The 15020-nt window shown below is 42.9% G+C and overlaps 1 protein-coding gene across 1 annotated transcript in view; it reads right to left on the reverse strand.

The window, feature by feature from the left end:
• The window catches only part of LOC101410616 (putative tetratricopeptide repeat protein 41), a 71353-nt gene that overhangs the window by 38869 nt on the left and 17464 nt on the right, over window positions 1-15020 (reverse strand). Inside the window, exons 6-9 of the mRNA XM_058308643.2 lie at window positions 12176-12415; window positions 8373-8571; window positions 7362-7540; window positions 984-1123 (exon numbers count right to left, since the gene is read on the reverse strand). Coding sequence (XP_058164626.1) covers window positions 984-1123; window positions 7362-7540; window positions 8373-8571; window positions 12176-12415 — 758 coding nt within the window. The remainder of the gene's footprint in view (window positions 1-983; window positions 1124-7361; window positions 7541-8372; window positions 8572-12175; window positions 12416-15020) is intronic.

Consider the following 15020-nt stretch of genomic DNA (forward strand, 5'->3'; position numbering starts at 1 on the left):
GTGAAGTGCTTTATCCACTTTCTTACTTGGCCCTTTTAACAGCCCCATGAGATAGATGGGAGAACCCTCAAAAATGAGAATGCCCTGGGTCATAAGTTAAAATCCTTACCAAAGTCACAGAAGCAGGAAATGGCAAAGCTGGGGTTTAAATCAGGGTCAGTCTGTAAACAGTGCTCTATTCACTACTCCATGCTACCTCTAAGGACATGAAGGTTTTTTCAAATTCAAACAGTTCCTGATTCAGTTTGACTATTTATTAAGTACCTACAAGTTATAAAGTGCTGTGGAAAATACAAATTTTGGTAAATAGTTGGCTTCTGCCATAAAAGGATTTGCAGTATAGATTTTTATAAATCTCTTTAGATAGAATTCCTTCTATAAAGATGTGTATTGGTGGGGGTGGGACAGTATTTTTAAAAATCTGAAGGTCCTTGTTGTAAAATAAAAACAGCTTTGCCTTACACAAACTCTACTGAAATCAGTAAAATTCTGGCTTTTTTAAAGGGCAATTAAATGTCATCCTAAGTACAGTTATAGTTATATATTATGAGTGAAGGTTTCATTGTATTTAACAAACTCAAAAGTTTCTATGTCAGGAAAAATAAATCAACATAGGGACAAGATAATTGATCAGCTTCCCCAACAACTTTATGAAAGTTATAGTAAAGTCTTTGACCAGTTTTTTTATTACTTCATTTCAATCCACCCTTTTATTACCCTTTTTGTTTTATGAATATTCTTTTCCCAAAAAAAATGTTACTATTCATTCCAGGTTGACTCCTATTTATTTACTGCTTATTGTCATTAATGTATGGTTCGGGGCATGGGTTAAAATCATGGCTTTCTCATTGATGAACACAATTAACTGATTCCTCTAATTATTTGTGGTCTAAATCATAAAGAAACAAAGGCAAATGCTATATGAAAAATATCTAGTTCAAAAGGAAAGAAGTTTAGGGGATTTAAATTATTTCTCACTTCACCTGCATTAACATCTCCTCAATACTCAAAAGCAACTCTTCTGCTTCATTGGTCTTGCCCATAAGCTTCAAAACTCTTGCAATAAAAAATATCAATCGACACTTATCGATGTTGGTGATCTCAAAAAGCCTGCATTCCAGCACTAGAATGAAAAGAAAAGAAAAGAAAATGATCCTAAAGCATATTTGAGAAGGGACAAAGATTACCCATTGCTTAATCTTAATACAGGATTTAAATACAATATCCATTTCAGGGTCTCTCTCAAGAGATCAGCATTTTGCTGTTAATAAGGTTTACATGTATCACCAAATGTTTTAAACTCTGAAATAAAAAATAAGTGTAATGCTTTTTAAATAAGCTTGGATATAAATTTGGAAAACTAGAGGGTCAAAATAGAGTATTTACATAGTTGAACTCAGGTTTTTGCTGTGATTTGAATTTTAAGATGATTTTCAGGACAAAAAAAGGTATTTAAATTTCTTGTACAATTCTGCCCTCTGTTGCAACTATCTTGAATTCCTGGCTTTAACAGAAAGAACAGAATGTTAAAAGAACAAAATAAGGTATCTAGCTTTCATTTTATATATTTCATTTTATATTTATGTGTATACATTACACTCAAATAAAAATACATGGATGTCTAAGAACTTAAAGATCCAATTAAATACACGCTACTGCAGTCATTTTCAAATTATCTCTTTTCACAGATGTTCCAGTGTGTTTGTGCATTTATTACATTTCAAATCATCACATCTGATGTGTTTGACACAAAGATAGTCCTGTTCTTCCACCCATTCCTGTTCACCCCAACCTCGATTGCCCTCCTGCTTGCTTTCTGCCCGCCTCTCTGCACGCCACTTGAGCCTGGAGGAAACGCTGCCTGAGCACCCCACTTCAGGCAGCCTTCGAGGCTCTGGACAATAGTCACAAGCAGGCAGACAGGATGCAGCAGCACACGGAGCCCAGGTACGAAGCACAGCTGTGGAATCAGAGAGCAGAAACTAAAACAGAGCCCAGGGAGAGAGTACACTGAGGCCCGGAGTCCACAACATTTGTCCAGAAGGTCCCAAAAGGGGCTTGAGTTGGGTGTGAGAACTGAGGGGTAGAATCAAGCAACAGGGGAACCTAAGAACCGTAACAGCTGGTCAGATGGGCCCTGGAGGGATGGGCTCCTGCCCAGGGCGGCATGTTTCACCCTCCAGGAGCCTTGGATTGAGAACCCTGTCAAGGGCTCAGCTTAGCATGGACGGTGTCCATCGCTGCATTTCACACTCGGCTCCAGAGTCTCATGTGCTTCGGGAAGCCTTCCTCGTGAGCCCTGCCTCTCACTGAACACACCCTCATGTTCGCTCACTCAGCACCAACATTTAGTTAGACTAGATGAGAGAGACATATTTCTCAGTCCAGCAGTCATTTAATAAGCACCTAGAGCACCTGCCCTGGCCAGGAACTGTCATGGGAGCAGCGGATAAAGGATGAGTACACACAGACCAGGGGCCTGCCTTTTGAGCTGGAAAAATATTAGGGGAGACAGACCATGTCACAATCCTGACAAATGAGTATAAAATTAAAACTATGCAAAGAGCCATGAAGGAGACAGAGAAAGGAACTGAGGAAAGTTTCACCATGGAAGTGACATTGAGCTGAAAGCTAAAAAAAGAAGAGAAGGTCTTGGGACAAAATGGGTGGGGGGTGGGAAAGTGTGGGAAATAATCCTGGACAGAGAAAAGAGCATGTGCCAAGGTTCTAGGGCAGGAAAAAGTGTGGAGCTTAGGGAACTGAAAGAAAGGGGCTAAAGAGCAGAGAGAGAAAGGGTATTTGGTTCAAGCTAAGGATGGAGAAGTAGTTAGGGGCCATTCAGCACCCACTCCAGGCCCCGTACTTCTCCATACACTAGGGATATAGCAATGAACAAAACAGACAGGGCCTACTCTCCAGTGGCGGAGAGGATGGAGAGGTTGGGGAGTGGGGACAGGGAGAGTGGAGACAGTCAATTAAAAAATGGAAAGGAAGGAAACAAGACAAAACCAGATAGCAGTAAAAGCTATGAAAAGATTTAAAGCACAATTAACCCGATAGAATGACTGGGCAATAACATTAAATCTGGCAGGCCACTCTGAGGAAGTGATACTTTGGCTGAGATCCATAACAAGAAAGAGCTAGCACGACAAATATCAGTAGGCAGAGCATTCTTGGCAGAGGAAGAGCTGGTGCCAAAGACTGAGACAGAATGTATTTGAAGGACAGAAAGTGTGGCTGGCTTCTAGAGGTCAAGAGGAAGAATCTTAGAAGATGATGCTACCCCATTGTACAGGGGCCAGATTATGTAGGCTGTAATAAGACAGACTGAGTAATGTAGATTTGACTATATACACAATGGTGGGACACTGGAGGGCCCTAACCTAGGTAGTGACACTATTTGCTTTACATTCTTAAAATAAACAATATGTTTTCATTAAAGTGTTCATTATTTTCTTATTGATTTTTAAGAGTATTTTACATATGAGAAATAGTAATCCCTTATGTTGCCATGTATGTTAACAAATATTCTTCCCAGTTAGCTACTTACCTTTTCATTGTATTTCTGTTCTGTAGAGAATTTTTTGTTTTGTTTTGTTTTTACATACAGTAATTTTATGTGTTTATTTCATCAGATTTATCAATTATTTTCTCCTTCAGAAATTATTCTTTTTGCTTTCTTGCCTAGACCATATTCTTATACTTTGGGGGTGTTTTTATAATTATATTTTCTTTTTTTTTTTTTAAGATTTATTTATTTATTTATTTCTCTCCCCCACCACCCCGGTTGTCTGCTCTCTGTGTCTATTTGCTGCGTCTTCTTTGTCCGCTTCTGTTGTCGTCAGTGGCACGGGAATCTGTGTTTCTTCTTGTTGGGTCATCTTGGTATATCAGCTCTCCATGTGTGCGGCACAATTCCTGGGCAGATTGCACTTTCTTTCACGCTGGGCGGCTCTCCTTACAGGGCTCACTCCTTGTGCATGGGGCTCCCCTACGCGGGGGACACCCTTGCGTGGCAGGGCACTCCTTGCGCGCATCAGCACTGCGCATGGGCCAGCTCCACACGGGCCAAGGAGGCCCAGGGTTTGAGCCGTGGACCTCCCATGTGGTAGATGGACGCCCTAACCACTGGACCAAGTCCACCACCTATAATTACATTTTCTTACATTTATCTCTAATCCTTCTGAATTTTATTTTGGTGTTATGTTTTAGGTATGGTTCCAACTTAATTTTTAGCAAATATCAACCATTATCTCAGCACCATCTATTCCATAAGCCATCTTATTTAAAAGTATCACTTACTAAATTCTAATAACTATACCCGGGTCTATATCTGGGCCTTCTCTTTTATTCCACTGAGCTATCTTTTTCCCTGTCCCTTTATTTTTTAAATTATTATAGCTTCATAATATGTTTAAATAACTGGGCATTCTTCAGCCAGAAGTGAATTTTCTTCACTTTGATGTGACCCAGAGCTCCAGCCAAAATCAAAAGTATCAGGCCATGGAGAATCTATAAAAACTTAGCCATGCATAGAGGCTGTCTTCTGGGCTCAAAGGCCACCCAACTGGCCATCTATCAGAGATGCAGCTTTCCCAGATGCCTCCTGCAAAGAAAGCCCAAGCCGGGGCTGGATGAGGCAGGGCAACAAGAGAAGTAAGTACCAAACTTCATCCAGACCCCATTGTCCTTGAGTGTCTTTTCCAGTCAACCTAAGTTAGGCTTAGGGCCACTAGAGGGAGCCAAACTACACAGACAGGAGGGAAGAATTGAGGCGGGGGTGAATTCCATCCACGAGCCCTGTGGAGCTGGGAGATGTCAGACACTCCTCACCTCCCCCCAACGAAGTGATAGAACTGCCGCACCCTTGGGAAACTGTGACTTAAAAAAAACTTTCCAGAAGCACACAGGAGTTGAGAGTGTAAGTAACCCTCTTATCAGAACAAAGAAGGGATAATGAAGAATAAGAATAAAAAAGGGAATTCTTAAACATTTTCCACACGGGGAGGGAGGTGAGGCACTGTTGTGGGGAGGACGCTTTCACAGCGTGTCTGCCTGGAAAGCTCTTCTCCACCCAATGCAGGACCTAGCCCTCCCCTCCTCAAGCCTCTTCATCCCACAGTGGATTTGAGGATTTTTCCCTCAATCATCTCCACTGATGCCAAGAGTATTTCAAAACCCAGTCTGGTGGAGCAGGTGTAGCTCAGGGGTTGAGCACCTGCTCTGCAAGTATGAGGGTCCAGGTTCAATCCTGGATACCGCCTAAAAAAAAAATCTGTCACCATCTAGCTTAAATCCCCAATGGTTTTCCATCCCTTGATTTTAGGGGGCCCTCCGTCCACCCTCTCTCATAGCCATGCTGGACTTGTGCAGTTCTTCAGATTCACCACTTTCCCTCTTGACTCTCTCTTCAGCCATGCTGAATTCTCTTTCGCCTCTTTGTTTGACTAGCTCTCGCTCATCCTCCAAGTCTCAGATTAAATGTCAGTCTCCAGGGATGTCTCCACTGCTCCCCAACATGAGGTTACACCTCTTTGCTTTAAGCAAATCTATTGCATTGGTGACAAGTACTTGGCCTTGCAATTTTCACTTTCGGCAACCCAAAAGGGAGAATAGTGAACCACACAGTCCTGGAGGGACTTCAGGGAGGTTGTCCAAATGGCCCTAGCCTGCCTCAGCCAGCCATGACGGAGGTAAGCACACACGTGGCCAACTGCGATGCACAGAGTGACTTGATCACAGCTGTGCTGTGCTTTATAAAGACAGGAAATCAGGGCCCTGTAGAGATGAGAGATGGAAGTGAAATCCACAGGGAAGGGTGGTGTCAAAGGCAATCTTTATGGAGGCCAGGACTCCCTGCTGAGAAGCCCTGGCTCCTAGAGTAACATGGAGACTAAGCAACAGGATCTCAGATGACTATCCTGACAGCCCAAAATCCGTCCCTGAATAGCTGAGAGGTTTGGGGCAACTCACTTCACCTGAGTTTCTGCTTCCTTAATTTCTTAATCAAGATATGAATAGTATAATAGGAGTTTTATGAAGATTAAGCAAGATAGCACATATAAAGTACTTAACTCAGAGACTGGTGCATAACAAATGCTCAAAACTGTCTTATTACAATCACTAAACTGTAAACTCTATGAGGGTAGGGATTCCATTTGCCTTGTTCATTGCTACGTTTAACAGTACCTAGGAGAGGGAAACGGACTTTGGCCCAGTGGTTAGGGCGTCCGTCTACCACATGGGAGGCCCGCGGTTCAAGCCCCGGGCCTCCTTGACCCGTGTGGAGCTGGCCCATGCGCAGTGCTGATGCGCGCAAGGAGTGCCGCGCCACGCAGTGTCCCCCGCGTAGGGGAGCCCCACGCGCAAGGAGTGCACCCATAAGGAGAGCCGCCCAGCGCGAAGGAGGGAGCAGCCTGCCCAGGAATGGCGCCGCCCACACTTCCCGTGCCGCTGACGACAACAGAAGCGGACAAAGAAACAAGAAACAAGACGCAGCAAAAAGACACAGAAAAGAGACAACCGGGGGAGGGGAGGGAATTAAATAAATAAAAAAATAAATAAAAAAAATAAAAAAAAAATAAAAAAAAAAACAGTACCTAGGAGAGTCCATGGCACAGAGAAGGTGCTCAGTTAATATTTGTTGAAAGAATGAATGAAGGTTATTACTCTAACAAGTCAAGAGATACAGGATGATAGAGGGACCTACTTATGGAGAACAAAGGGAAGAAATATTAACCAAGTGTTACAACCCAAACCCAAGACACTTAAACAGGGAATCAACCAGTAGTTGTCCCTGTTCTGACTCAAGCTACCCTAAACAGTACCACATGCCCGCAGTACTGAGTGATAGAGAGAGTTGGTGGTACCACACTAGGAAGAGGAAATGGAGAAAGAAGAACAAGTTTGGGGGTGAAGACCTGTGACAATCTGGGATTTGACCAGCTTTATTTGAAGTATTAACTGGTCACCCAGGAAAACTTTTTATCAGGCAATAATATTACTAGTAGCTCCAGGAAATTGGGCATGAACCGTTACTCGGAAAGAAGGTCAAGGGTGGAAACACAGATAAAGAAATAAGTGTTGGGTGTGTGGTTAAAGCCATGATAGTCCGTAGAGAGAAGATGAACACTAAGGGCAAATCCTTGGAAAACAGCCACAGCAAGAAAAAGAGGAGCCATTTTAAAATTTAGACTTTTCCCAAATTTCTTGTCCTCAGAAATTTTTGGCTAAAATTTTGGGGAGAAGTCATCTGAGAAGTCTGCTGGATTGATCAGAATTATGTGAGGCAAGGGAAGAAGAGTCATTTGGGCCACTCTATATCCAAAATGGACCACTGGAAAGACGGTTGTCCACTGTACCTGAGAGCTTCCATCTCTTCCTGGTTGTATGGCACTGATCTGCTTTAATCTTGGCCACCGAGAGTAAATAGGCCTTCCCGGCATCATATCCCACTTCCAGTAAAACATTCCAGTAGTGAATGAGATGCAGCCTTGTCCAGAAGCTCGGGCTTCTGAGTTTTGAAATAAAGTCTGTGATGCTGGTAACACAATAAATTAATATAAGTCATTTTAGTATTTCATGCTCTGAAAGAAGGAAGCTATTCTGCTACTCATATCACATTTCATTAGCCTAGTCCTAAATTTCTTTAACAGAATGACTTTGATAGGTCACCAAATGGATATGAGCCTTTCACTCTGTAGTCAAAGACAGTTGTACTCACCTGCCCAGAAGGCCCTCCTTCAGGCAGATGCCCTGGCTACCCCTCCCTCTTCTTTGCTTGCACAGCCATTTGTCATGCTCTTCTGAAGCATTTCTCACCATGTATAGTAATTCTCTGTCTCTATATCTTCCCTTCCAGGTGAAAAGCACCTAGTATCTTATTCACTGCTATATTCCCAGGCATAGCACAGTACTGAGACAGAAGGTCATCAATAGTTGTTTGTTGGATGAATTCAAAAGAGGAAGGGAAAGAAGAGGAAGGGCTGGGAGAGGAGGGGAGACAAGGGAAGGGAAAGAAGCAAATGGAAGGGAAGACGGTAGGAGAGTCTAGCAGGAGAACACGGTCAATCCTCTTTCCTTGCCCAGCTAGAAGTCCTCTTCTCTCTGGAATGCCACTTAACTTTGAGAGGGATGCACATGCAGTGAAAGGGGTGGGGACTCACTGGAGAAAGAGACAAATAGAATGGGCATCCATTAGCCACAGAAGTTGGTGTCAGATGATGGTCCCATCGGAATGAATGAATCAGAGGTTGACAGAATAAATGACTGCATCTTGCTCAAGGGAGTTATGGGCATCTAAATGCAGCCCCAGCAAAAGAAAAGCCAAATCTAAGCAAGCACAATACTATAATAAAAATGGTGAGACTCACCTAGGACTTGAGAGAAAGCTGCATAAATCCTCCCAGCAGCCACTCATTTTCATATGCCACGGCAATTCTTGGTATACTCTCCAGAAAGCAGTTTGCCGCTGGAAGTATCTGACCATGACTTGGTGAAAATGTGTTTTCTTGTGATTTGTTGGGTTCTGAAAGGTACATGGACTACTTTCTCTGACAGGTGTGATTACCCCTATTTAAAAGTCAATTACAGTTTAATGTATCTGACATTTTAGCATACAAAAACACTATAGCAAAAATAACAGCTCTTTGGCCGTAAGTAGGCTCAATAAAAGCCAAGGCAGCTTGCAAAAAACTTTAGTGTTAAAAATATCTGCATTTGCCAAAGAGTCCATTGTAGTTATGATCACTGACCTAAAATTTTAGAAGCTTCCGAGTATGTGGTTTTTCATATATGTTGAGTCTTTCCCCTCACCCCAAGGAAATAGCTATAACCTACTTTTCTATTTTAAATATATAGCATATTACCACTTTAAAAGCACTTTTAAATATTTAAAAGGGTGCATTTTGGAGAAGTGAATCTGCTGCCTAGATCTCATCTAGACAACAAAGTTTCTGAAAAAAATCAATGGCAAATTGGATGTTGGAGCTAGGATTACTATATCTTCATTTCCAAAGATAAATGAATCTTTTGCAACCTCCAATAGATCATAGTATCCAGAAACATGCTTCTCAAAAAAAAAAAAAAAAAAAAGAGGGACAGAGGGATTGTTTCATTAAATCCTGGTGACGTCTATCCTGGCAAATGAAAATAGAAGCATTTTTAATTTTCTGCTTGACACTTTCTCTTGCCAGAACATGAACAGCACCTCAAGCCCAGGCCTTTTTAAGAACTGTAACAAAAGGGGACCACTCTGCATTTCTGTGGCAACGATTTCCCTGTCATCCACCCATTTGGAGAGATGCTGTGCTCGCTGGTCTAGAATGTGCAGTTATGCCCTGATGACATGCACAGTGCTCAAGGACCCACAGAAGCAAAAGAAAGCTCCCCTTGCCCACTGTGTGTGTGGCAAAGGCATTTTTGTGGGCAGTAAATTGGGATAGGGGAGCCAGGAATGAGAGAGAAAGAGACCTGGGACAAATATTACCCTGAATTCAAGATTTGGAGTGTTAAACACAGTGCTTAAAATGTATAAAATAATTTCATATCAAACACCACATTTAATTTTATCTTGCAAGGAGGGTCTGAATATCTCTGTATGACAAATGAGGCTACTTAAATTCAGAGATACCAGGTGAACTGCCCCTGGTCAGAACATGACTAGTAACTGGGAGAAGCAGGATGCAAACCTGCTGACTTTATTCCCATGCTCCTCCTGGGGTATGTGAGGAATGGCTGACCACGGCATCATCCTAGCACACAAAGTGCAGCGTGGTTCTCATTGGCAGACTTCATGATAACTTAGGTAGCACTGTTACCCACTCAGGATGGGCTAGAGAATGCAATGCTGAAAACCCCAAAATGTCAGTGGTTTAAAACAGCAAATGTTTATTATGTACCTCACAGGTTGACTAGAATTCCAATGCAGACCTCCTCAATCCAGGACCCAGGCTGACTGACAGAGCAGCCGCCATCTTGTATGTTGTGGGTCACCACTCACAACTTACAGGACAGAACTGTCAATAGTCACAAGGCCCACTCAACAAGGGCACCAGGAAATGCATCTCATGGTGTGGAAGAGCACAGGAAATATTTGGCAATCAGCTCTAATGACCCACACAAGCGCTTATTGTGCAAGATGCTGTATTAAGTACCTCACATGAATTAAGTTTTTAATACTCTCAAGGCAAGTACTGTTATTATCCCCATTTTGCAGATGAGAAACTGAACCTTAGAGAGCTAAGCACATTGAGCTAGGTCACACCAGTTCTTTCAGACTCCAGAGTACTGCTCTTCATCAATACACTGCACTGCCTCCCACCTGAAAAAAACATCGTTTATGGTAGAAGCCAAGGTGACTTTCATAAGGAGTGGTGGACTCTGTTTGCCAAACACCATGCAGAACTGGGCGTGAGGTGAGGGCAGAGCGGAAGGAGACCACCCCTGTTCCATGACCACACTGTCACCATGAAGGTGACTTGCTCCTTCTCTCTTGTGCTCAACCCTCCAGCTCCTGATTTTACTCCAGGCTGGCGCCAGAAACTGCAGTTGTTCCAAATCTTGGAACAACAAAGATGGAAACCACTAGAAAGGGCAAGCCTAAAAAAGACAGCATCCAGGATGGTAGCACAGCACTGGGAACACAATTAACAGCACTGAAATAACTGAAATATTTATCTGAATATGATTAAAAGGGAAAATGTTAGCTTGTTAAATATCATATCGATTCTAAGAGACAACAATGGGGGGCATAAAGGGGTTGGGATTTTTCCTTTGGAGTAATGAAAATGCTCTAAAATTGACTGAGGTGATGACAGCACAACCCTGTGATGAATACAAGAGCTACTTAGTGTATACTTTGAATGGATTGTACAAAGCATGGAACTGTATAACACAGGGAATCAAGTGGTGGAAGATGGACTGTGGCTAACAGAACAAACATGAGAACATTCTCTCATGAACAATAACAAGTATATAATACTTATATGGGGTGTCAGTAACTGGGTGGATTGGGCGGGAAATACACCTAATATAAGATATTGGTTATAGTTAACAGTAATGTTTTGACAATGCTCTTTCGTAGTTTGTAAGACTTGTTTCACAACGATGCAAGGTGATGGTGGTAGGGTAATGTATAGGAGCCTTGTATGATAATACGCATGTTTGTTTTGTAAGTTCACACCTTTCACTATACACTTACTGTTTATGGGTATTCATGTATGAATGATAAACTTCAATTTTTAAAAGTTTAAAAAAGATATATATCTCAAAATAGACTGAGGACTATATAAGTTTTGGGTCAAAAGTCATCAGTGCAAATGTTAGTGCCAAACTTCTGGAAAATCTCCTTGAAAGGAAGGGGCAAGACCTTCTTCATCCCTCCTTCCTTTCTGTTGCCTGAAATGCAATGGAGCTCCAAAAGACATGAGCATGGGCAGCGGACTTGGCCCAGTGGTTAGGGCGTCCACCTACCACATGGGAGGTCCGCGGTTCAAACCCCGGGCCTCCTTGACCTGTGTGGAGCTGGCCCATACGCAGTGCTGATGCGCGCAAGGAGTGCCGTGCCAGTGGGGGACCCCCGCGTAGGGGAGCCCCACGTGCAAGGAGTGCGCCCTGTAAGGAGAGCCACCCAGCGCAAAAGGAAGTGCAGCCTGCCCAGGAATGGCACCGCACACACAGAGAGCTGACACAACAAGATGACGCAACAAAAAGAAACACAGATTCCTGTGACGACAGGAATCTGCTGACGACAACAGAAGCAGACAAAGAAGACACACAAATAGACACAGAGAACAGACAACCAGGGTGGGAGGGGAAGGGGAGAAAAATAAATAAATAAATAAATAAATATTAAAAAAAAAAAAAGACATGAGCATGAAGTGACCTTGAGGATGGAAACCAGGGACACAGAAAAAGCTAGTTCTCAAATGACTTCAAGGAGCAAACAGAGCAGCCCTGGACTATCTGCCTCCAGAAGCTTGTAGCATGAGAGAATAAACCTTGGAGAGTTAAGCCATTAAAGTCAGATTTCTGTGTAATTCCTAAGTTAAGCATCCATTTCCATACATGTTTATAGATTCATTTCTACTTAAGAAAGCCCTGTTATGAGTTTTCCCTGCATGTGACTCTTCCCTTCCCTTTAATCAGTAGGTATTTTCACAGATTCAAGCCTTACCAAGAAGCTTTTGCTCCACAGCATTTCGCAGGGACTGGTGCTGGAAGTACAGTAGACCATTGGGCTTCTCCTGGACCCACTGTTTGCTGGCATTGCGGAAGGCAGCCCAGTGCAACGTGGTCACTTGATAATGATTCCTGTAGCCCAGCATGTTCAAAAGCTGGAGTATCTCGTCCTCAGCTAACCCACAATGCGAGATGCTCAGTAAGCACAGAGCGTCAGCCACCCAGCCATCCAGACCTATGAAGAAATCATTGGGATGATAGTGATAAAAATTTAGCTAACACGTGCCAGGTGTCATTCTAAATGTTTTGTCATTTTAACCAACTTATTTTTTTCCCAATAATCCTGTAGCTAGAGAATATAACTGTTCCTATCTTACAAATGAGGCAAATGAAGCACAGAAAAGTTAAATAACTTACCCAAAGTCATATAACTACTAAGTGTAGAACTGGGATTTGAATGTAGACAGACTGATTGCATTAAGTTTCACTATATTTTCACAATACATCCAGAAATATGGTTACAAATGGACAGGCTTGCCAATTATTATGCTAGGCACTTCTGCAGAGCAGTTTTCATTAAGGTTTCCAAACACCAAATTTACATTTATGGGTGTGAGTGGTTTTTGCTGGATGATTGTTCTCCTGCCACATGAGGATATACACTGCTTGAACCAACTCTTCATCTATCCCCTGGCCCTTAGTTTTTTTCCACCATACTTGGATTTCCCACTGGCTTTCTGTTCAACCAACTATAAGGAGACCCTGAAAACTACTGAGAGAAATAACATTGTTTACTATTCCAAATTGATTTGCTATGCTAGGATTGGAGAACAAGCCCAGAGTACCTGCAATCTTTAAGTAAAGGCAGTTGTTCAACCCCAGCTGTACAAGCCTCCTCTGACATTTACCCCATGGCTGGGCTCTCTGGACCTGAATGGGGTCAGGTGGGCAGTGCTGGGAGCAGGGAAAATCACCTGGGAAAGGAGCTTTCTGCTCAACCTGGAGAGGTGGGATAGCATAGCCATGGGCCACTTAGTCTGAGTGACTCTTCCAGGGAGAGAGACCCTGTTTCCACCTCCTTAGTAGGGGGGGATGGAGGGTACAGGGAAGACACAGTAAATTTGAAGTCACTTTTCTATGCAGAGACACAAATACATTAGAGCAAAAAATGGGGCAGGGTGATGTTGAAGTACTAATCAATGTGGCTTTCATTCTGAGTCTTTCCTGCTTCTCCTCCCCATCCCTACCCACCACACCCGAGCTCCATTCTAAATTCACTGCCCTTAAGTAAAGGCTGTTATAACAGAAATGCAGAGAGAAAAACTCAAGTTTCAAAACAGACTTTTGAAGAGCAGAGCACAGGCAATGGCTTGAGAGAGCAAAATTTGAATTTCAAAAGCCTGACTTGAGTTTCACAAGGCAAATTGCTGACCAACTCATGGAATAAGTTTTTTGCCACAAACAATAGACTCAGACAATTACAGCATGGTTTAATGAGGAAGTTTTTTCTACCCAGAAAGGAAGAATATTTGGTGAACTGAGAAAGGGAGGAAAGAGCCAGAAAGGAGGGCAAGGGAGAAGCCCTCTTGGAGGAAATTCAGACTTGGAACCTGTGCCTTCTGCGGGACCCAGCCTAGCTTTGAACAGGGAGATGCACCTGGTGACCCAGCAATAGAGAGGACCTGAGCTCTGCTTCTCATTGAAAGCCTAGGAGGCAGCAGCCTTGCAGATTTCCCAAGGCCACCAGGGGGAACAGGAGAAATGACTACAAAGGGTATCAAGACCTACAGGCCCCCAAGTGGTGCAGTGAGCAGCTGACATTCTCCACAGGAAAGTGCAGCACCTACAGGAAGACCATAGGCTCCAGAAGAGTGCAGAAGACAGCTGAGGAGAGGGGCCTCCTCACAGTTCTGATGAGGAAATGTGGTAGCTGATAGCAACACTGATCAAACAACTCCAAAACAGACGGGATCATAGGCATCCATGACGAGAACCAAAAACAGAGGTACGCCAATGTCTGAGGACATCTGGGGCTATATCCATCTTGGTGGAAGACAGCAGGGACAGATGACAGCCAAGGACACCCAGGTCCTAGAATCTTGACTGATGACATTGATGACATTGGAAAGACACAAATCCTCACTTGATTGAAAAAATCTTGAATTGACTGAAAACAAACTAAACTGACAGAATGAACCTGAATTGACTAGGTTTCTGCCTTTGAGAGAATTGTAAGCTCAAAAGAGAAATTAAATAGAGTTATAGAACTAAAAAAGGCCCATTTCTTAAGACTGCTGAGAAATGTGACTGTAATAATTTTTAGCATAAAATGTCCCCTGCAATATTTGGGACACAGTTACACTAAAAAGTATTTGTTGTTTATCTGTAATTAAAATATTTTTAGTATGTCCATGTAATATGAGACATATCAAAAAAGATTGTTGGGAGAATGGATGTGGCCCATGCAACTGGGTGCCTGCCTCCTGCATGGAGGTCCCGGTTCATTCCTGTGCCTCCTAAAGACAACAAGCTGCAACAAGCCATGAGTGGAAGTGACTCAAGCAGTTGGGCACTCACCTCCCACACGGGAGGACCCACGTTCAGTTCTCGGTGCCTCCCGAGGAAGATGAGCAGACAGTTGAGGAAGTCAGGGGGGTGAGGAGGATAAAAATTTAAAATAAACCCATTTTTTAAAGATTATTTGTTGTTTATCTGAAATGCAAATTTAACTTGGAGTCCTGTATTTTTACCTGGCAACCCTATCCCTAGACCCTCCTCCACCTGCACCCCTCGGCAGGGTCCACTACACATCTTTCTGACATCTTTCTGACTTTTCAACC

This window comes from Dasypus novemcinctus, chromosome 12 (genome assembly GCF_030445035.2).
Source record: "Dasypus novemcinctus isolate mDasNov1 chromosome 12, mDasNov1.1.hap2, whole genome shotgun sequence".
Classification (NCBI taxonomy): domain Eukaryota; kingdom Metazoa; phylum Chordata; class Mammalia; order Cingulata; family Dasypodidae; genus Dasypus; species Dasypus novemcinctus.